Source organism: Tyto alba, unplaced genomic scaffold (assembly GCF_018691265.1).
Source record: "Tyto alba isolate M040663 unplaced genomic scaffold, T.alba_DEE_v4.0 Super-Scaffold_100000100052, whole genome shotgun sequence".
NCBI lineage: Eukaryota > Metazoa > Chordata > Aves > Strigiformes > Tytonidae > Tyto > Tyto alba.
In genome coordinates this window covers 789423-811938 of record NW_024881264.1, presented here as the reverse complement: position 1 = coordinate 811938, position 22516 = coordinate 789423, and the positions used below count along the sequence as shown (strand labels likewise).

The following is a 22516-nucleotide window of genomic DNA, read 5'->3' as shown; positions in this document are numbered from 1 at the left end:
GTAGAGATCAGTGGGTTACAAACCCCCTCTCTTATCGGTAGAGATTAGGGACAGTGCTCCTCTTGGACAGTACTGCTTCTGGCTTTTGCAAAATAATTCGTTACAAAACTTTGGGAACTTCTGAAGAAATATCCATACATATATTTCTGAAGAAATATACTTAATGCATTTACAACTTTGAGGGCTCAAATGAAGGGAGATGGCTGTTCTGGTGTAATGACTAGAATCCCCACCCTAAGAAAAAAGTGTTGGTTTCAGATGATGTATTTTACCTTCCTCAGTGCTCGACACCTTTACTATCCCGGTAATTGTGACCATATCTCCCGGGACACAGCTGTCCACAAGATCTTGAACGAGTTCACATTCAATTGTGCGAGGGATTCTGCCTGCTCCTCGCTGATCATCTGACATGAGCTCCTGCACCCTGCAAAACATAAGGTGAGCATACGCTCCATGCACAGCATTTCCACTTATGGCATACAAGATCTGCATCTGTGTGCTTCCATCCAATCCTTTCCAAAATGAGAAGGGAGACAGCAGAATGCCCTGATAAACTCTAGAAACAGCAGTGCTGAATTTGGAGAAACAGACTTTTTCAGTTCAGACTTTAATAAGTGGGTATACATTATGCATAAACCCCAGAAAGACAATAACTATCAACTCCAGAAATAATTAAAGCTGAAATTCTGATTTTTCTAGCACTGATGAGTATATTCATGTAGAAATAAGTACAGTACCTGAAATAAGATGGACCTCAAATAAAAATTAAGGTCAGACATCAGAGCTCTGATAAATGTTTAACTGGCATTTTAACCCGAGCAAAGGCCAAGAAATTCCTCAGACCATAACAAGAACAGTAGCTTACTCTGAGTAGTTGTAAAAGGCTAGCAACCAACAAGTTCTTTAAAAGGTTCCATCTTTGGCTCTGCACTTAGAGCTCTGATACTTTTCCTTGAAGCTCAGAGTCAAGCTTTTTCTTAAGAAGCTGTGTTAAACAGCACCCTCTAGAGCTGCTGACAAAAATGTCAGCACTTTTTAAAACAACTTTTTATATTACTTATTACAGAATGTTAATAAAGAAAAACATGCTGACACCCTTACTGCAGTGAGCTAACAGGACGGACAAAAAAACAACACAAACTCTTCTGAATGTCTATTACAGGGCAATAATGGGATGGCCGTAGTACCTTCCTACACTTTATCATTGTTCATTTCTGTAGAAACAGTGACTTCTTCCCCAATAGCGAGTCTCACAAAATTTTAGGTATGCCTACTTGCTGATTAGACATAGAAGGAAGATCAGTGGGCAGGCACAGCACTATTTCCTTCTACTGAGAGTACCTTAAGGACTGGGGGGACACAATCACTTCAAAATAAGATTTTTAACCCTCAAATTTACTTTCAGTTCATACAAGTCAACTGTCACAGCTGACCAATGTAATTTATTAGTACTTTTCTAGAAGATTTACAACTCATTAAAGGGACTCATTAAATAATAGATACAATTAGAAATGACCAAGAAAAGCTGCAAAGAGCACAAACTGAACATTTCTCAAAGAACTCAGTCCTGGTAGGAAGAATTTCCAAGATGCTATCATAATGGGTAGGTTTATTATACAAAGTCCAGTGGTGCTCTAATACAACAACCGCTTTGCAATACAAATTTCAAAGAGCGCTCGCCAGAAAAATAATAAGATTATTAAAATGACGCAGTGTAACATGGAATGAACTGTCCCACCGCTTTGACTACCCTGTTGCATTACATTTTTGTGCAGAAGGGAAGACGTGCTTACTTAACAGACTGCCAGTCCACTGTGGTGGTTAAAGGAGAGCTTCTGTCAGCTGTGAAGGATCGGCCACGGCACTCGGGAATAAGGCACTATAACAAGAGTAATTCTAATTCATTCTCCACCTTTTTTTAAAATCATAATTAGAAATTGCCTTATTTGATTAACAAAAAAAAAAAAAAAGCAAAGCAATGCGATTCATTGACACCATTTCAGGAAAAAAGCTAGTTAAATTAGGGCTGCGAATTAGCACAACATAATTAATGAAGAACTATCAAACACAGACACCTGAACCCTGACTCAGAGCTGTTCGAACAAGTACAGCTTGAATTGTATGATCCCCTTGGTGAACTAGTTTGAGTTTCTATGTGTTGGGTTTTGTCTGTTTTTTGGGGGGTTTGGGTTGGTGGGTTTTTGGTTTGGAGGTTTTATTGGGGTTTTTGTTGGTTTGGTTTTATGTTTGGTTGGGGGTTTTTTTGTTTAGTTGTTTTTTTTAAATATTTGCAGATGTTCCAGAGGAGATACTTTTCACTTGAGTACATCAGGTAAGATAAAATAACTGGGCGCTATCCTATGTCTAATGATTTTTTAAATCCAGATTAAAAAACAGTGAAATTAAAATAGAAAGTTCTAAATAAAACCCACAAAGAACCCCAATCTAAGCACAGAAAACCACTGCAGTGAGGTAGAACAGGCTTTTTAAATATAATTGGTGAAATGAAAATTAAGAGATTTTTTTTTTTTCCCCTAGATTTGAGGGAGTTTCTACATATTGCTTTTATTTCATCTGGATATATTTTTTTTCAGATAACAAAGGTGTGCAGTAATAAAAAGTTGCATGGTAAGTTTAACGGTTTCTAATGTGTCGGTTGTTTAACCTAGCTTTAATAGTGAGATTTTTTTTTTTTTTTTTTTTTTACACCAGTAGTGCTGCTTTTTGACAAATCATTATAGGTAAGGGAAAAGTACGGAGTTAAATGGTTTTAACTGACCTTAGTTGGAAGAGTATACTTTCCATCAGGTAGAGGAACACTCTGAACACCTCCACACGTGCCACATATGAAAGCTAGCTTAGTGCACAGAGGCTTAATGTTACTGACACGCACAACAGTACCACGCAAGGCAATATATTTTCCATAGCAGTTGGCCCGAACGTTTTTCAGCTGAGTTAGTGGATCATAGTTGTACACCCTATACAAAAGTTAAGCATTAACATTTTGAAAGCTTACCATATTTAAGTGCAGGACAAACAGCGCGCCCCCCCCCCCCCCCCCCCCCAAATACAACCAAAAGAATCTCACACCCAACAACAAAAAACAAACAAATTACACACTAATTATTAACAATAATCCAGAGCAATGGTTAGAAACACTTTGTCTGTGGACCCATGTTATAGTCTTTGATTCCTGTTCTAGAAAGCAGTGTGACATTTAATGTTCCCCAAGGGTATATACATCAACAGCTGTACAGCTTGTTTATAGAGTGACACTTCCCTCCTGTAAACAACAGAAATTACTTTATAGTCATCTATAACCATCTCTTTAAATTATTTCAGATTAAGACCAGTGTTTAGACTTGAAACACAGAAGGATCAAAGATTTGTTATGCCTATGCTCCAAAAGGAAGGGTGAGTTTTCATGTTTCAAGGACATAAGAATCTGTCATCAGGAACAACACACTGCACCTTGTTAAGGACAACAAAGAATACATAGCCAAATCATTCAGAATAACAAACTTTAAACACAATCATTGATCATGGAATGGACCTGATGTGATTGTCTAATCAAACAGGGGCAGATAGAGCAGGTTGTCCAGGTACATATCTAGTTGTCTTGAATACGTTCAGGGATGGAGACTACACCACTTCTCTCACAGTAGAAGAGCATTTTCTTATGTTCACATGGAATTCTACGTTTTTAAATTTGTACCTACTGTCCCTGGTCCTGTAACTCAGCACCAATGAGAGGAGTCTGACTCCTGAAATCCAGGGTTTTCCCTGCTTCAAACCCTGAACAGCACCATTTCGTTTTCAACCCTGTCTACGCAGCAGAACCATTTCAGGAGCATATTTCACTGACTTACTGAATACCTTCCTCTACAGGAAAATGGTCCTTAACTCAGAATTTGAGAGCTTGTACATACCTTTTTTGGCCACAGGTTTTTCCTAAACACATTCTACTGTGTAATTAAAAGGGTTCAGTTTTATAACAATGCAAAACTTAAAAATATATCCTAGTGCTACAGGTCCCCAAACTAAATCCACCTGTCATGCCAAAATATGGGGCTATACCACACTAAGCCATCACCAGTTGGGAGTTAAAAAAAAAAAAAAAAGTAATTTTAACTCAAATAGGGCATATACTTCCAGTCCCCCTCAGACTTCTGAAGTCAGTGACACCATTACTTCTAATAAAGGAAAAAAAAAATCATGTTAAGGGCATTAAACTGAAAGGAACTCACTAAACTCATTAAAACTCAAAGGAAATCACGTTTTATAACAGTAATTATGATTCTTGCAAGTACATACTTATTCAGAATTAGTGTAACCTCAGCTTCTTAATTTCAAATTAAAGTTTGATTAATTATAATTAATATTCTTGAGACTGTCTACCAGTAATCATTTAACAGATTTAAGCTAATACGAAAAAACATATCCTCATACACCACTGTGAAAACATCCACACAAGGAATAGTTAATACTACTGGCAGTAGTTTTTGTCTACAAAATCAGCCTCCTTACAAAGACAAGCCTTTTGCTAATAAAAACAATAATCACTTCCCAACTTCTTCAGTAAACAGCAGAAACTGAAATAGTGGTGGTTTTAATCAATACATGTTTCATAGAATAGTTGTTCTACTTTTAAGTTACTTCTCTACTTAGAAGCTTTTCTAGTTACAAGCTGTTTGTTCAACTTAGAAGCAGGTTTCATTTCACTTTTTTCTTCACAAAGGCAATTTAGCCTTTATCACGGTGAGGAAAAAAACAAATAGATCTTCCTGGAAAAAAACCCCAAATACTCAATGCCCATTACCTAGCATGAATGAGAGGCACATTTATTATAGGTTCTCCCTCAAGCGGTAATCCTTCCTGCACCTGCAGCTCTGCAGCGTGCCTTTCAAGGTCCTTTGTTAGCACCTAGACAGAAGAGAAAGGCAGCCACCAATGCAGCGTGTCATGCAACATGGATTCCATTTGCTACACAATTTGATTACCATCCCTTACAATCAGATCCCCCACCTAAAAAGCTCTCTGCTGTCCAGTGACCCCCCAACTAAACAGTGTTTTTCTGCTTTTGAGCAGTTTTAAGCTTCGCTTCAAATGGAATTTAAAATTATTTGTTGGGTTTGGGTTTTTTCATTAAAAAAAAAAAAAAGCAGACAACCATTTTTAATGCTGTGGTCAACCTGTGTTTTGTTTGACTACAGCACAAACATCTGAAAACTTGTCTGTCAACAAGCAGCGAAATGCTACTTGAAGAGACATTGAACAGAGCCAGAATTCCTGAATCTGCTCACCCACCAGTCGTGGTTCTGCTGCATGAGGTGGGACACACAGCACAGATATCTCACATTAAAAAAACAAAACAAAACAAACCAGGAATTAGAACTCCCAATGGGGAGTAACATAAGTGTTAGAACTACATTGAGTCTTAGTCAACTGTATGAATGATGAATAAGCAAAATGCACGAAGACCGAAGCATTTTTGAAACGTGATTTTGTGGGCCATACAGAAATGGTGGAGAGATGGAGGAGTGTGAGTTTTAAATAAACAGTAATTTCCTGTAAGAGACAAAACATAGAGGCAATGATGTTAAAACCCCCTAAATCTAATTCCCCGATTCTTTTTCATTATGAGGGTTACACTTCTCTGTATTAGAACATCATATTTACCTGATGAATTGCCAGACCCATACAGTGCAGTATCTTCTCAGGCATATCCCTTAACTCAGTAGATATATTTGGTATTGATTTAGTCAATTCTCTGTCTTGTATTAGTTCCTTATAATCCACGAGAATACTTCCTTTTCTTTCTATTTCATCCTGTGAAACATTTTGTTATAAAATACACTTCAAATTATCAACACAAGACATCCAAATCACATCATAAATGTTTCATTATGTTTGATGGAGAAAACACACAAAATTTGTAGTGTTATTGTATCAACAATAGGCTGTTGGAGTGCGATATGGTTTGTTTTGCTTTTACCTTATCATAAAGCTCAATGCGTTGCATGAAAAACTTTTCAAAGGCTTGGGTCTTCTGGACAAAAGGAGACCTGTCAGCATAAGCTAATTAAAAACATGCCTCATTAGTAACTGACAGAAATAATTATTTCCATTTAACAAAATACATAAACAGGCAATTTCTCTGCCACTCTTTTTCTGCATTCTAAAACTGAGGAAGATGATAGATCTCTACAGTATCACAATAATATTCTATTAAAGACTTACTACAAAACAGAACTTTGTCCAAGGTGACACAGGAAAAAACACATAGGATCAAGAAAAGTACAGCAGAGGTATGTACATTCAAGTCTTTGATAGACTACAGGTTTTGTGTGGCTAACTGAACGGGTTCAAGAAAGATCATGTTTTACAATATTCAAGATTCCTTTCCAAGGTTTGGAGCCCACTGAGACTACAGTGTGCCACAAGATTAAAATCTCTATTGTGCTCATGTTTTTATATAACAAATAAGAACTTCAGTTGTATTCTGTTGAACTTGTGCCCTCTACTTATATGCAATTCTAGAAAAAGTGGAATAAAATACTTGCTACATGTAATTTTGGTTTAAAAATACCTTCAGAGAAATAAAGCTTCCAGCCCTTATAGGGAATAAACTGGTCCAAGGTTGACTGGACTAGTCGAGGTCTTGCTACAAAAAAACCCAAAACAAACAAAAAATAAAATTAAAATGGGGATTAAAACAACATGGATAGTAAAACTTCACAAGTTTTATTCTCAGTGATTCCTTTGAGCACTGGGAGGCAAACGGCTGTATTTGCTTAGCGCAAAAGTAGTTCAAAAGAAAGGCTTTTTATTATGGCTTCGGAGAATAGGTGGTAGAAGCACAGGAATAAACTCACTGGGTTCGGGTATTCTTCTCCACTGTCCCTTCTGTCCTCTGCCTCGCCATCCTCCTCGCCACACGGGAAAGCTCCTTCCCCGGGCGCACCCCCTGCCTCTGAGATCCCTGCTCATCTCGCTCCGCAGGCACCCGCCGGGGGACGCGACGAAACAGAAATTTTACCACAAGATATTGAATTTAAATTAAGGTGACTTGCCGGGGGGCACTGAAGACCCTGAGGTACTTCCAAGGCCCTACTCACCCTCTCCCGACCCCAGGCGGGCAGAGAGGAACCCCGTGAAGCGGCCTCGCCGATGAGAGGGCGAAACAACAGCACCACTCACCAGAGATTTTACCCCACGCGATGCACCACCGCCGCCAACACCGCCGCCGCCAACACCTCAAACACCCTCAACACCTCCAACACCGCCAACACCACCACCGCCGCCACCAACGCCGCCACCAACTCCGCCACCAACTCCGCCATCGTCGCCTCCCCCTGAGGAGAAGGTAACCGTCGTCCCCTCAGTGTTCTATTTTGGCGCCAAACGCCCCTTCCAGCGCCGCAGCCAATCCTGAGGGCCTATGTGGCGCCGCCGCGCACCAGGGGGCGGGGCCCGCGTGCCCTCATTGGCCTGCCCTTTCCCTTCCCGGTCCCGCCCACTCGGGGCTGGCCGAGCCTCATTGCGCAGGCGCTTCCCCACTCCGCCTTGTCGCTGGCCGGCCAAGGGAGCGCAGGCGCAGTCCCCGACCCCCCTGTTTCCCCCCACCTCCCCCCCCACGCGACGGCGGTGCGCACGGCGATGGCGGGCGGGCTCGGCTCGGGCCCGCGCATTCGTGAGGGGGATTGCGCTGTCCTGAAGCGGGATGATGTTTTCAAAGCGGTTCCCGTGCTACGGCGGAGGTGAGGGGCGGCCCGGGGCTTTCGATCCTGCTTGTCACCTCCCCCCGCCTCGGGCGAGGTTGGCGTTTAGTCCTTTCCCAACCCCCCCCCAACCCGTGAGGGGGCTCTAACTTGCGGCGCGCGGCCCCGCCTGAGGGAAGGGGGGTCCCTCCCGGTGCGACCTCCCTAGTTTTCCTGCTGTGAATCAGAACATCCGGCCTCGCTAAGCCGGTGGGTGACAGGCAGCATGGAGGATGTTAGTGCTGTGTTCCCGTGACAAAAAAAAAAAAAAACAAAAAAAACCCAAACAAACAAACAAAAAATACCCAGACAAATTCCTGGCTGCTTTTTTTTTTTGCAAAAATTTGAAAGATACTTAGGATGGTTTTGTGTTACTATAGTCAAACCGGTGTCGATGGAAGAGCAGAGGCGCAGCAGCATCAAGCGCGTGCCTTCATCATACTTACCTCGCTGTGGCGTATAATTTCTGCGACATGCAGCCTTGTTTTGTTACATAGGGACTGGCTTGAGTGTTTTCGTCGCTGTCAGACTGTAGGAAGATGCTAGCTATCAGCGCTGGATAGCTCCTGCTCGGGAGAGGATGCTATGAAAGGTCTCCTATTTCTTTTTCCTAGGCTAACTGGCATAGCAAGAACTGCCTGCACCCCTGCAGGAAATACTGTAATCAGTGGACACAGCCTGGGCTCTTCCCATTGCAGCAGACAATTTTATAGACCAATGTGTAGAAGTCAGTATTGGGTAATGTGGCCAGACATCTGATTCAGTAGCGTGGAGATTTAAAGGTACTATGCTTGAATGAGACTGGTTGAAAAATGGCACAGCTCAGACCTAGGATTTGGGGAGTGCTTGGCTATTGGCAGGACTAATGTTCACCCGTAGAACCTGGCACCAAAATCAGATCGTTACTCTGTTAGCCTGCAGAGCACTGCCAAGATGTGTTCATTAGGTCCATCTTCGGTTTTGGTTTAAAACCTCTACTATAAAAGAAAAAAATAAAAAAGTCGAGTAAAAATTCACACAGGAAACTCAGTAACTTTTGCATTTAGTTTTTCTGTAATCTGATGAGAACAAGAACATGTGACAATAGCTGTGGTTGGATATTCTGTTTAGAATGGCCATCAAAATGAAATTTGAGCACAAGCACACAATATCTAGCTAAATTCGTTTCAGTCATTATCAATGCTTTTATAGTCATTTATTAGTCTTTTAAAATCTGTGTTGGCAGGGATTAATAGACTTTATGTGAGTGACTATAATGTCATTAAATTTTTATTATGAGGATGTAATGGCTGTGACAAAACTTTATTCTTATGCTTTGTTTAAATTCTGGATTGCATTTGGGGATACAAGTAATGCCATGTGTAAAACATACATGAATTGCACACTTAAGTCAGTAGAAAACTGGAAATAGCTTTTTTGCTTAGCTTCAGAATTAGTAGTGAGTATAATCAGCGTAATGACAGCTCATATTGGTAACTTTTGATTCTAATATGAGTGTGGCATCTACACTGGTACCTGTTTGACTTGACAAGATCGGCATTTCTCTGGTCAGCAAGGAAACCTTTGTAGGTCATCCTGAAAGTTAAAGGCTTTGTGGATCCTCTTTTGTGTGAAGAAAGAAAAATACAAACCTCCCTTAGTGCAATCAAAATGAAAGGAATAATAAAATCCTTTTATTTTTTTTTTCTTGTATTAAACATTTCTAGAATTATAAGACACTCTCTGCTGTCTGTTTTCTTTGTAGTCTTTTGGCAAATGTTATTTCAAAGGAGCTCTGCAAAATACAGGTTCATGCTCATCTATTTGCACTAATCTGCGTGACCCTGCCTAGATTTAATATACTTTAGATTAATTTAATTCCTTGCCTTGTTCTGACTATAGCTGCCAAAAACGGTACTGTATAATTCAAGTGCTATGGTCTTATTTTATCTGCCATTTTAGAATTCTTTTGAACGGAAAAAAAAAAAATTCTTACTGTATGCTCTATTTAAGTTCTTTGTTCTTTTCCTAACCGGTTTCAGTTTAATGTGGATTTGTGGTTAATTTGACTTTTTGTGCTTGTGCTGGTTTTCTACAAGGATATAGATAAAAATGGCATATATGAAGCTACAGTTTAGTTTCAACCATTGTGGGTTTCAGACATAGTAAAAACAATGCTTTTAATATCATTAACTTTCTTATTTCAGAAAAATAATTTTTGAGAAGCAGTGGTTCTATCTGGATAATGCCATTGGACATATTTATGGAACTACATTTGAAGTAACCAGTGGTGGAAACCTTCAGCCAAAGCAAGAGTTGGAAGAGACTACCACAGGTAGTGCAGAGGATTGGCTGGTATTTGGAAAAATGAGTTCCAATTAATTTGTTTCTTTGATAAGACCACAGATGATGGAAAACCTTTCTATTAATCATTTGTTAACATTACTTATATTCTTTCTGTCATAAAAGTGCATGGTTTTGTCTTGATCTGCTGTTTCACTAGTCGTGTAACAATAAGCTTTTTAACAGGGGAGAAAATCTGAACCTTAGTTTGGGTGAATATCTATATGCTAAGGTGTATTTTATGTATCATTTCATTGATTGCCTAGGCAATACTTTGCAAGGCCATGAAGCATGTGGGTTTAATCCTGAGAAGTCTGCTTTCTGTGAAATTAAAATCATATGTTTCTCCAACTTCAAGATATTTAGAGTTAGATTTTACAAATATATATTCTTTTCCTTTAGAAACAAAAGAAGCAGGTACAGATAATCGTAACATAGTTGACGATGGAAAGTCTCAAAAACTGACTCATGATGACATAAAGGCTTTGAAGGACAAGGGTATTAAAGGACAGGTAAAAATAAGGTTTTGGTGTCATTTCTGTGCTACCTTGATGGTTACATTTTAGTTTATGAAATAGGCTATTCTTTTTATCGGTACATAGACTTCAGTGCTTTTTTTTCTTTGTTCTTCTGCTCAAGTCATGTGTTTCCTAAAGGTCTGTTTTTACAAAAATGCAAAAGCTATTTTCAGAGAGAACTTCCTTTAGGGCTGGCAACTTTGTCAACAGAGAGTAAAGTATGAATTTTATCGGCATCAGAAGTCAGACAAAAAGAAATACTAAAACTGTTAAGGAATACAGCTTATATAATCACCTTTTAGTTTTCTTTGTTTATAAGATTCAAAATACCGTTTATATGTTACAAACCTATTAAAATTGTGTAATAATTAAACTACGGAAGGTGTAGGAAAGGATTATGGATAAATGCCAAAGTATTAGTAAGTAACACTGTGTAACAAATGTACTCTCAGTGTGCCGTGGGCAGTACCTACTAGACACGTGATGCCTGTGTTTTATCTGCACCTCAAGAGATCAGTTCTGTTAGAAAAGGGATTGGTTTTTACCCTGCGCTTTGTCAAAAAGTGAGGCCATCTTAAATGTTAATAAACCATCGCAGCCAGTTCTGTTCTGCACATATTATCAGGCAAAATCCTCTCTCATCTTTGGTTTACCCTTTCTAATAAAAAGAAGAAATTGTTCATGCTTTCATCTCTTTGCATCTTGCTGTTTGCTGCTGCTCTTCAGAGCAGCCGTTCTGCTTTTTCCTGCATTTAATAATGGACGGGTCCAAGGAGTTTAGAATGGTATTTCTTCTGTTTGCGTAGCTGTGCTGCCTGTTGTGTTACCTCTCTGAGAAGAATGTACTAATCCATCTGATAGCTTTGATGTTTTCTATACGTTCTCATTATCCGTGGCAGATGATCACTCTGGCTTTTCTGTATGTCCTCAGCATGTCCGTGCCATACCTCTACGGTACTTTTATTTGAAGTTATTAAAATATCCTATTTTAATAGGATATTTTATTCAGAGTTTGTTAACTCTGGTTTCTGAACTGTAGCTGAATATTCATTTTAAACTGTTATATTAGCAGCAAGAGATACTATTCTTCCATAAATGTCTGGTAAAATCTGAACTCATGTTTGTGAACGACATGTCTTTGTGATGCAGGCTTAGTTTGGAGATGATTTGTTATTTGCAATAAAACAACCTTAGTGTTAATGGGGTTTGATTTCCCTTCACTTCCCAAATCCTTCCCAACTCCTGAGGGATAAGTGTTGGGATGAAGACATGAAGTGGCACATACTCCCAGGGCATTGCCTAGTGCTGCAGCTTCCTTTTGGCTTTTGTTTACCCTAGAGAAATATTCCCCAGTTTCCTCACTGTAAATTATACTGGAATAAATAATTAAACAACAACAACATATGTTGTTGAAACAATAATTAAACAAACAACAACAACAACAAAAAAAAACAACCCACAAAAAACCCCAAACAAACAACAAAACAACCCAGATACGGCATTTAACTTTTTCCAGGAGTAAGGCAAAAAAAGAAAGATGCGCTGTTTCACACTGTTAATAATACATTTTAAGTGTTTGAAGGACTTCAAGAAATAATGGCCTGAAAAGCAGCGATAGCAAGTGAGAAGTGCTGTATTTTGGAGCAGGTTCTTAAAGCACAATGGGAGATGCAGTGTCCACATTGAAAATACTTTTTTTTTTTTTTGTCATTTCTTGCCCCAAACTCCTGTGAAGCCAGGTTATACGACTGGTCTTCCTGCATGTTTAATAGAAACTTACAGTTTTAGCAGTTAAACTGCTCTGTTTGCAACCACCAAAATCGCACTCTGCAGCATTTGTTCTTGTATTGCAGGTATGGAGACAAACCCTGAGCAATGCAAGAATATTTTTGTTGGAGGTCTTAATGGTCAGCTGGAACCTGACAATATGGGGAAGAGCTGGATTGGCAAAGGGAGGAGATTAGAACAAGGAGACCAGGAAGTAAAAACTGGAATTCTGGGAAAACCTGGGAGCTAGAGAAGGAAGAAGTCAGGGGAAATAGTAAATGCTAAGGAGTTTGCCATTGTGCAAGGAGGTGGTACAGGAGTCTAGCACAATTTAGGAGGCAAACGAAATTAACTGGGTACGGGTGATGTCTGATAAATAGCCAGAGTGTATGGGAAGAACTAGCACGAGATGGAAAAAAGACACCCTCAGAGATAGCAAAGCTAAAGTCAGACAAGAGACCCGAAGAGGAAAGCGGCAGTTGGATTAAAGTGAATATAACAGGTGCCATCAGGTTCCTTGGTTTGTTTTTGTAAAATATTTTTGCCCGTAGAGCCTCACACAAGACTTGGGGTACCGTCGTGCAATCCAGTTACTATGGGGAATGTTAGACTGACAGAGTCAGTCAGTTGTTCCATAGTAACTGACAATAAACATGACTGCCTCATTCTAAATACAGGATAATTACAAGTAGCTAATCACTTAAAAAGCAGGGTTGTCTCATTCACATTCAGCATAGGAGAAGGATATTTTCGGTGCTGAGGCTTCACAGCAAGGGCTGAAGTAATGACTTGCTGCTGCTGAAAGGAACAATCCTGCTTTTTCTTCATTTCTGGCCGTACGGGTCTGCCCTCTTAGGAGTTCTGGCACCTACCTGACTCCTTCCTCACAAAATACCCCATTTCCAGGATAAGCATTTTCAATTTTATATTTTTTTGCTGGCATTATGTAGTTAAAAACACTTAGAGACAGAAGTATATGATTAAATTCCTGCACATAGTCAGCGTAGTGCCTCGCTTTTCATGTTGATTAGTAGAAATTTACTTTGCCATTAATGTCAGTAGAAGTTAATGACAGATTGCCTCTACTGGAAGGAAGTATTTTCAGTGTGTTTAAAAAAATACTTTATATGAAATGAATGAGAAATAAATACCAGCTATAATAAAAATAATTTGTCTTTTCCAAGGAAATAGTTCAACAGTTAATAGAGAACAGTACAACATTCAGAGACAAAACAGAATTTGCTCAAGATAAATACATAAAGAAGAAGAAAAAGAAGTAAGTGAATTTTAAAATGTGGAAAACACTTTGTAGTTCTCTAATTTGTTGAGCTTGAAATAAGACTATTCCTATGTGTTTCTTACAGATATGAGGCAGTTATTACAATTGTGAGACCGTCCACTCGCATTCTTTCAACAATGTATTATGCAAGGGAACCTGGAAAAATCAAGTAAGATTTCATTCTGCCTTTTTTTTTTTTTTTTAATAACAGAAAGATATTTTCTTTTTTTTTTTTTTTTAATACCTGTATTATACCAGAATATATAATACATTTATTCTGGTCTTCCTGTTAGTGGAACGATTGCAAATTAATGAAACATAATGCAATACAGAAAATTCATCGGTATGGTATTGCAGGAAAGAGGAAAACTCTTTTTACATGCAGCATCAGCTTTTACCATTTCCCTGCCACCACCATCTTGCTAATTACCTAGGTAGACTGAGGCTCTGCATTTTCAGAGGTATCTCTTACCTGGTTTTGGTCAGGGGCCTGTCGTCCCTGCTTTCTGGCTCAGTAATCAAAATAACAAGCCACCTACCAAAAGCAGGATTTTTTTTGTCTTTAATGGGTTAGGAATTCAAAATCATATTCAGTCAGAAGTCTCTAGGATTTACAGACATGTGGTGAACATTGAGGGGTGGGGGCAATGATGACAGAGATCTAGCCACATCTGATTTTTTCTTCTCCTTCCCCCATCTCCTTCCCTTGGCTTTATTTATCTGTTAGGATTAGTTGTCATTTCCTTGGCCGTCAGGGAGTCTCTTCAGTGCAGGTGCTGCTGTCAGTAGAGTTGGGGTTTGATCCTGGATTGCAGGTGGTGCCTGCAACTGCGAAACAGATGAAAATCACTCAGGGTACATTACTGGATTAGGAAATGCATACAAATACCATTTATTCTTTACAAAACTCACATGTCAGAGTAAACAAACAAACAAAAAGATAAGTTTAAAAATTACTTTGACTGGCTTGGCATGGGATGTGTGCTTTATTATGTGCACCCTACTTCATATCCTACTTTTGCTATTTTCTTTGTAAACCTAAATACGTGTTCCCTGCTTGTTGGCTTTGGTTCTAGTCCTTCTTTATTACCAGATGGTTAATTACAAGTTTCCCCATGGTGACTCTGAAGACCACTGATGCTGTTCCTGAAAATCTACCAGTAATCCAACTTTTTTTGGCAGGCTCCTCAGCTGATACGCAGCATGTCTAACTCCAAGAAAACTAATTTGGTATTTCTTAAAACCTTCTGTCTTCTAGCCACTTGCGATATGACACCCTAGCTCAGATGTTGACTTTAGGAAACATCCGTGCTGGCAACAAGATGATTGTAATGGAAACATGTGCAGGCCTTGTGCTGGGCGCGGTGATGGAGCGAATGGGAGGTCAGTAACAACACAGTAGCTTTAGTAATGTACAGACTGAGGGCTTCCTTGAGACTTAAGAAGTAGGCATTGTTGTGATACTTTTAAAAGGCAGTACTTCAAAATACTGTCTCAGTTTTTAAAATCTACTTTTGATGTCTCCAGTATTCAGAGAGATACTTGGTTTTCCACTGGAGAAAGTTGCATTTTGCATATTTCAGTTGGATTTATTTTTTGCTATTTAAAAAACCCATGAAATTTGAAGTTGATACCACTGTATGTAGATGTATATTAGTTTCTGTCTTGGCATCATGACTCTGTGCTCAGAAAAGGCTGTAAGGAGCTTGTATGCAGATTCTTCCCAGGCGCCTGGGAAGTCCAAGAAAAGGAACAGCAGAAACCAGGACTGGTAAGACTGGAATCCAGACAGCCCACAGCACTGAAGATACCGTCATTCCCCTCATTCACTGTGCCAGCTGCAAAATGTGTATTTTAAAAGTAGTATATGACATTTTCTTGAGCACATTCTAGAAGTTCAACTTGGTTCTTCTTTCTCAAACTCAGTTAATTAGTTTTATTGTAAGTCAAACGCACTAGACAGAGGTGACAATTATATCCCAGAATCCTGGAAAAGTAGAAAGTGTGATGTAATACTGCACGCCCTGATGTGCTGTGCGCTGGCCGAGAAGCACACAGGCAGTTACACTACAAATCAGTTATTCGTTTCAGCAACTTTTGGCCATAGGGATACTTTCTGAAGTAAATTAAATAGGATGCAATTCCAGTATAACTACTGCAAGTTCTTTTTAGTATGTTTAAACATCTGGCATCTCTGCAGAGGGGCAGTCTGGATGTTGAAGAAATTCTCTGCCTATTAATGCAGCTGAAATTAGCTTTTATTTATTATTATCAAAACCGCTCCCTAGTGCTAAGTAAGAAATAGTGTAGAAAATCTGTATTTTAAATTCTTAATTAAATTATCTTTTCTCAGTATTTGTCATTACTTACACATTTTGTGCTCATCCTAAATACATGTTTCGTACAGGCATAATCTTTGAGTTACCTTGTCCTTCTGAGTTGCAGTAACTGTTGTCCTTCCAATAAAGATTTTCCACCCTGAGGCGTAGTTCAGCAGCCTGTTAAATTTGATGAAGGCTAGATTAAGAGCAGGCAACTTACTTACCTATTCATAAAGGTATGCTTCATTGGTCCCAGAAAGCCTGGCTTTCCAGTGGTTTTGATTCTTTTGCTCTCATAGGCTATGGATCCATTATTCAGATGTATCCAGGAGGGGGACCTGTTAGAGCTGCTACCAGTTGTTTTGGATTTCCAAAACCTTTTTTTCGATAATCTTCATGAATTTCCTCTCAGCAAAGTGGATAGTCTCCTCTCTGGGACATTTTCTACAGAGACTCTGCCTTCAGAACCTGAAGATAACACGCTAGTGGAACAAGAAAGCAATGGATTGGGTGATGAGAAGCAGACTTCCCTACAGGAAACAGAAGAGGAATCTGCTACTGAAGCACCTATGGAGATCAACCAAACAGAAGAGCAAGAAACGATGGACATTAATGCTGAAGATGTAGACTTTAAAGAGAACAAAGAAAAAGAAAAGGAAAATGTAAGAATATTTATTGTGGCTATTCAAGTTTTACAATGTCTATATGCTTGAAATTCTGCTGGCTGAATTAGACATGCTGACATACATCTCCTTCAGGTGTTAGAGTGGAACTGTGGAAGTGGTCTTTTGTCTTACATTAAGCCAGCTAAGATGCAAAAATGAAAATTCAGTCCGTGCAATAAGGATCCATATAGAATTACCAGTTAAAGTGCAAATTATTTGTTTTGTTGTTCAAAGGTTCGGGAAAAGCAAAGAAAACAATGGGAGAGAAGGAAAAAGCTAATAGAAACTGCTGCTTTGTTGAGAGAGAAGAATGCTGATGGGTGAGTTTGTAGTCTGAAAGGTCTTCTGTTTGAAAACGCATCTACAGAAAATTATTTCCTTTGAAACAAATAAAAGCTTTGTTTTAAAAATGCCCTTTTCTTATATTTTTTTAATAATTACAGGCAAGCAGTCAACCCAGGTGTGTCTTGGGTCATGTTTGGTTCTTACCTGGTTGAGATTTTTTGTTATTTAAATGGTTGGAAATTTCATGATTTAAAAGTCATCGTTTCCTGACTAGCTATGCATAAACATAACAACAAAAAAAAAATCTATCCAGAGAAACACAATCCAAGTAGAACTTAATCAAAATGACTGCTGCTAAAAATCACACTGTTCTAATTGGCAAAGTAGAACCGGAGGTTTTAAGTTTGTAAAACTGGAACTAATCTTGTTGGTTTGGGCTTCGATTACTTGGTTTGTTTTCAGAAAACTCACTTATTTTTTACACAGGAAGAAGCACGTAACTTCATTTTACCTGCTTTAGTCAGGATCGATTGTTCCCAAGGATCAATTTAACATAAAGATTTAGTATCAGAAATTTAAAACAAAGACGGCAAATACATTCCCAGAAATTCAGCCCCACAATAGTGTGAGAGCACTTGGAGGTTGTGACTTTTTCATAATGTTCTTAGCAAATGCTGAAGTGACTTGAATTAATCAAGTAACATTGATTTAGTTAATTTAATAACATTCATATTCATTTCTTCCTCATAAAAATATTGGCTCACTGGGAATAAAGCCGCTCTGCTTGGATATATTTTAACACACATTTACTGGTGATGTTTATATGCTCGTGTATAATTTTTGTTTTTATTATTACAAAATGTTTTAACTCGCCTAGCACATTTGAGTGGTAGAATTAGCCTTTTCTCTGTATATGCAGAGACAGGTCATCCCATGTCCTCTGAAGCAATAAAATGTTCAGGGAGGCTCGTGGAAGCACTGCACATCTGAGTGGCAGCAGCAACGCCACTGGCGATGCCAGGGGATGACCATTAAGCTGCCTGCACAGTGGCCGTGTTTCGTTACGGTTCTACTGCTGTCCCCAGCACCCGTCGTCATAATTAATGTCTGTGCACTGTCTGGCAAAGGGAAAACTAATATTTGACTTCACTTGATTCTTCCTGTAGTGTAAAACAGTCTATTCAGTTGTTGATTGAGTTGAAGGAAGCCTAATGAGTATTGGTCTCTTGTTCGCTTGCTTTCAATCACTTGTATACTTCTCTTGTCCTTTGTGATGCATGAAAGCTGTAACAAATTATATACTTGAAGGGATGAGTGATTTCTTGCTTTAGGAAGTCTTCAGCACCATGGGGGGAAGAGAAGTTTATGGTTGCCTGAAGGCATCGTCCCCGATTGCTCAGTCAGGATCCCCTCTCTTTAGGAATCTTTTATAGCTGACCGGTTGTTTAGGTCAGGAAGCACAGGGTACATACACTGCAAAACCAGGAAAAATTGGCATGGAATAAAGAAGTGCTTCAGATGAACAACTTGGCAGGTGAGAAGCAGCAGGCAGGTGAGATAGGGGTTTGGTTTGGTTTGGTTTGCAAGGGAGAAATGGGGAAAGGGTAAGTAAAAGCCAGTTAACACTGGAGGTGGGGAGAGAGATTAGGACTTACCGTCAGGGTAAAGAAAAACTGGTCGTTACGTAAAGATGGGCACCAAATTTAGGACAGTTACTTCGTGAGGTCCTGAATTTTTACAGTATTTACTACTTAATGTAGAAGATAATTTTAAATAAAATTATGTCTTCTGTGCTGTTATGTGGTAAAACAGTCCTTCTGGTACACCTATTTGTTCAATTCCATTTATGAGAGTTGAATTCTGTCCTAGGTCTTTGAGGGGGTGAAAAAGGAAGACACTCATTAGAGATTCAGTCTTCTTCTAAAGACAACTTTTTCAAGATAGACTATTACACTTTTCTGATACAATGAAAGCAGCCGTGGGTTTATAGACACTCCATGGGTTCAGAATTAGACTGCCCCCCCTCTCTCTACCTTCCTCTGCCCTTCCTCCTCTTCCTTCTTCCCTCTCAGCCGTTACATTAACTGCAACTGGCCAGCCTGCCTGCTGACAGCAATATGTGCTGCCATATGAGAGAACAGAAATGGATTTTTCAGTCTCTCTCATCTCTCACTTACCTTCCTGTTGTCTGGCAGAGCTCCTGGCAGCGTCAGTGCAGCGCTCCAGGCCTGCTGAGCCACGGGCTGGAGTCTTTTTTCCTTGTGGTCCACTTGGTTAATTAGTGAGCGCAAACTTTTTGAAGGTTGGAACTAGGGTTAAATCTGTAGCCTGCAAGGCCATGGCCAGCAAAAAAAACTGAAGTGGAAACAACTGTAAAAGAATTGTCTCATCCCCTTCTTTCCATTGTGTTTAGAAAATTGAACGTCAATTTTTACCTCCCTTTTGTTAAGTAAATTTGATGGTATCTCCAGTGCTGTACATTCCCCTGGAGGACAAATGTTAATTAATTGATGGGTCTTTTCATATAGTAACTGTATGCTAGAGTAGTAGTTTAATTGTAATTAGTCCATTCTTTATGCAGAAGTACAACTTATGAACTTACTGAATCTTAACCATTTCTTGCAGTATACTTTAGCAGTAATTTTTTGGGGGGGGGTTTTTGGATAAAAACTCTACATACCAGTAGAGAATCTTAAACATCCATAAATACGAATTATGAAATGATACTAAAATGAGGATAAAGAATAAAATATGAAGCCGTTAAGTTGGCAAGGTCGTAATTTCTTCTTTTAATATTTTTAGTCATGCCCATTAGATTGTTTTCTCTTTAAATAACAACTTTTTTTATCTAAAACTGTATTTAATGAAGCTTACCAGTCTAAAGAATCACAACTGAGCTTACATTCTAAGCAACTACTAGCAGTCACAAAATTTAAATTATGTTTAGACAATGGTCTTAGGGCAGAGAAAGCAGCATGCAGATTCTCAGGTCATAAGAATTATTGTGGAGCTCAGCACAGCTGGAATGAGTGCTGCTGCAGAGCGTTTAATATACTGCACTTCAGGGAACAAGGGCTTTATCCTCTTAATTATGCAAGTAGGAAATCCTGATTTGTTTTTATACTTGGGGAGTTGTTAGAGCCATGAAAACAGGCTGATTAGCAACACTTAGACTATAGTTGATTGCTGTGCTAAGTAGGAGAAAATGTCACTTGATTAATAGGTTTTGGAAGGCAGAAAAGTAACGTGTGTGAAATTTCTTTTGCAGCTTAATTGTAGCCAGCAAGTTTCATCCCACTCCTTTATTACTTTCTTTACTGGAATTTGTTGCTCCTTCAAGGCCTTTTGTTGTCTACTGCCAGTATAAAGAGGTAAATCCAGTATGTCACCTTAGCTGTTATAGTTCAAGTTTGAGAATGTTCTGCTGTATAACCTACTATTTGCATTTTTTTAAGCCATTATTAGAATGTTACACAAAGCTGAGGGAACGAGGCGGTGTTATTAACCTAAAGCTGTCTGAAACCTGGCTACGAAACTACCAGGTAAGGATTACAGTAAGCGATTGTCAAAACTGCACAAATACTGGGGAGCAAAACAGTCTGAAGGTAGTTTTTTGCACTGACTGAAACTAGGTATAGTGTCATGCATTTGTTTTTACCTGAGAGCAGTGGGGAAATATTCTGAAGAGCTATAATGCTTCATTGCAACATTTTCAAGTGGAAATACATTAATTTTTTTCTTACAAAGCATTTCAGTTAAACATTTGCTGAAATAGTTGTAGCACACTGACAGATTTAATAGTTGTGCTGCTTTAGTGGCTAGCCTAAAGTGAGGGACAACTCAGTGTCATGTAAGAGAGATGTAGCAAGATATTACTAGAGTTTATTCGTTTCCAGTTGGTTTGATAGCTGAAAAAAAAAAAAAAAAAAGGTGATGTTAAGAATGCTGGTGACTTAGAAAGTCAGTGTCTTCAGATAACACGTTTCCTGGAACTAAAGTAACAAGAATTTTCCGGTCTGGGAACTGCCCAATAAAAACAAGATGAGAGGGGAAAACATCTCCACAGTGAAAAACGTCAGTGCAAGTAACTTTGAGCAAGATGTTTGCAAATGTGCAGCACCCTCTCAGCTATGAAGAAGCAGAAGCGTGTCTGATCTCTAAGCAGCTCACCACCTCTGAAGAGGTTCTTGCATTTTACTGACTTTCTCCTTGCCTGTAGGCTTCTGGAGTGCGTAAGGAATTATTATTTAGGGCAGGACTTAATTCAAGGGTGGCCACGACCACTGCCTATTGATCAGGCACCCAAACCGGGAATGATAGGAGATTCATAGATGAAGATGTTCACACAGGTTGGGCTTGGTGCAGGTCACTGTGTCCAGGTGCAGTTAGGACCAGTACTGCCACATCTCCTGGGTGCAGGAAAATTAACTTAGAGCCATGGTGGCAGTCCTAGCAAGGAGGAAGTGTAACTGAAGAGAAAGCATTTACAGAAAAGTATGTCGTAGCTGAAAGTGATGGTGCATTGCTGCATCTTACCTTAGGGTAGCTCCATAAAGATTACAGTGACAAAAGTGGAAATTACTGTATTACTCCTCACTGTTTTGTTAGACCAACGGTGGTTTCTTGCAGAGCACACCAGTTCTGAACACATTAATGAGGCTTTCATGCATCCCAAACCTTGACTTCATAATTTTGCTGGAAATGCCATGAAGAGCTAATCAATAGGGCAGTAGCCTATATTCTTACATATCTCTATAACCAGTTTCTGGTATGCAGATACTTTGCCCTTTAAAGATAAATACACTTTCCAAATGTCTGTTTGTTGTGGTGGCTGGAAAAAAAAAAAAAAATTACATCTTATACTGTAAGTTTAAATTACACAATTTGATGCGCACGTAGCGAGTGAGTTTTTACAGACACTTAGAGTTTGGTTTGGTTTGTTTTGGGTTTTGATTTTTTAAAAGGTCTTACCGGATCGAAGCCATCCAAAGCTGACGATGAGTGGAGGTGGAGGGTACCTTCTATCTGGTACAACTGTTGTCTTGGATAAGGGCAAATCTGATTCCAGTAATTTAGAAGCGCTGAAGATGAAGAGCCGTCAACTAAAAGATGCAAAGTTCAAGACCTTCCTTGTTAACATTTGAAGAATTGCTTTGATTTTTAGATCTCAGGAGTCTTACTGTTAGTAAAACAACAAGTATACTTTCTGTGCTCTTGACAGCACAGAAATTGTACCTGTCACACACCTGTCAGCAAAAAGCAGCAGAACTGTGTGGTAGGAAGGATTGTCTCACTCTGAACCAGTTTCCATGATCAGAATAAGAAAAACCCTTGGAAGCAAAAATCCCCCTGAAAACGCACTGACTTCAGAAGAAGAGGAAGCATCATTCTGATTGCTTGTTGCCAGAAGTGGATATGACGAAGGCATCTTTTTAAAGGTCGAGCCCAAATCAAGACATCTAACTTAGCTTCCCGTTCTCTCAGAGCAGCATCAGGGTGAAACATCCTACGTGGTGATCTGCTCCTTATTTGGACACCGAACCCAGCCACGTTTAGTAACGTGAGGAAGTGGAATGAACTGCAAAAATGCTACACTTTT

General features: G+C 39.2%; 2 protein-coding genes and 2 long non-coding RNA genes across 7 annotated transcripts in view; 1 reads left to right on the top strand and 3 right to left on the bottom strand.

Annotated features, from left to right (window-relative positions):
* The window catches only part of LOC116964165 (DNA helicase MCM8), an 18235-nt gene extending 9884 nt beyond the window's left edge, over positions 1 to 8351 (bottom strand). Inside the window, exons 1-8 of one of the 4 annotated variants that reach the window (XM_042801975.1) lie at positions 8207 to 8351; positions 6590 to 6664; positions 5996 to 6078; positions 5680 to 5829; positions 4820 to 4923; positions 2780 to 2978; positions 1794 to 1879; positions 273 to 424 (exon numbers count right to left, since the gene is read on the bottom strand). In XM_042801975.1, the coding sequence (XP_042657909.1) occupies positions 273 to 424; positions 1794 to 1879; positions 2780 to 2978; positions 4820 to 4923; positions 5680 to 5829; positions 5996 to 6022 (718 nt within the window). In that variant the 5' untranslated portion in view covers positions 6023 to 6078; positions 6590 to 6664; positions 8207 to 8351. Of the gene's footprint in view, positions 1 to 272; positions 425 to 1793; positions 1880 to 2779; positions 2979 to 4819; positions 4924 to 5679; positions 5830 to 5995; positions 6079 to 6589; positions 6665 to 6875; positions 7328 to 8206 lie in introns of those variants that run through there. The other 3 variants (XM_042801977.1, XM_042801962.1, XM_042801972.1) reach the window with 3 other exon arrangements.
* TRMT6 (tRNA methyltransferase 6 non-catalytic subunit) lies at positions 7564 to 22516 on the top strand. The gene is given in 13 exon segments (XM_042801986.1): positions 7564 to 7760; positions 9947 to 10074; positions 10485 to 10594; positions 13552 to 13643; positions 13732 to 13815; positions 14905 to 15029; positions 16267 to 16346; positions 16348 to 16629; positions 16867 to 16952; positions 20186 to 20288; positions 20373 to 20459; positions 21882 to 22002; positions 22005 to 22516. Coding segments are annotated over 13 exon segments (1449 nt in total). The 5' UTR covers positions 7564 to 7659; the 3' UTR covers positions 22055 to 22516.
* On the bottom strand, positions 13978 to 16260 carry LOC122154328. Its single transcript, XR_006166214.1, has 2 exons — positions 16072 to 16260; positions 13978 to 14474 (listed from the first exon to the last, which is right to left on the bottom strand). It is a non-coding gene; the product is annotated as an uncharacterized LOC122154328 (long non-coding RNA).
* Positions 17399 to 19765, bottom strand: LOC122154329. The gene is made up of 2 exons (XR_006166215.1): positions 19095 to 19765; positions 17399 to 18788 (listed from the first exon to the last, which is right to left on the bottom strand). It is a non-coding gene; the product is annotated as an uncharacterized LOC122154329 (long non-coding RNA).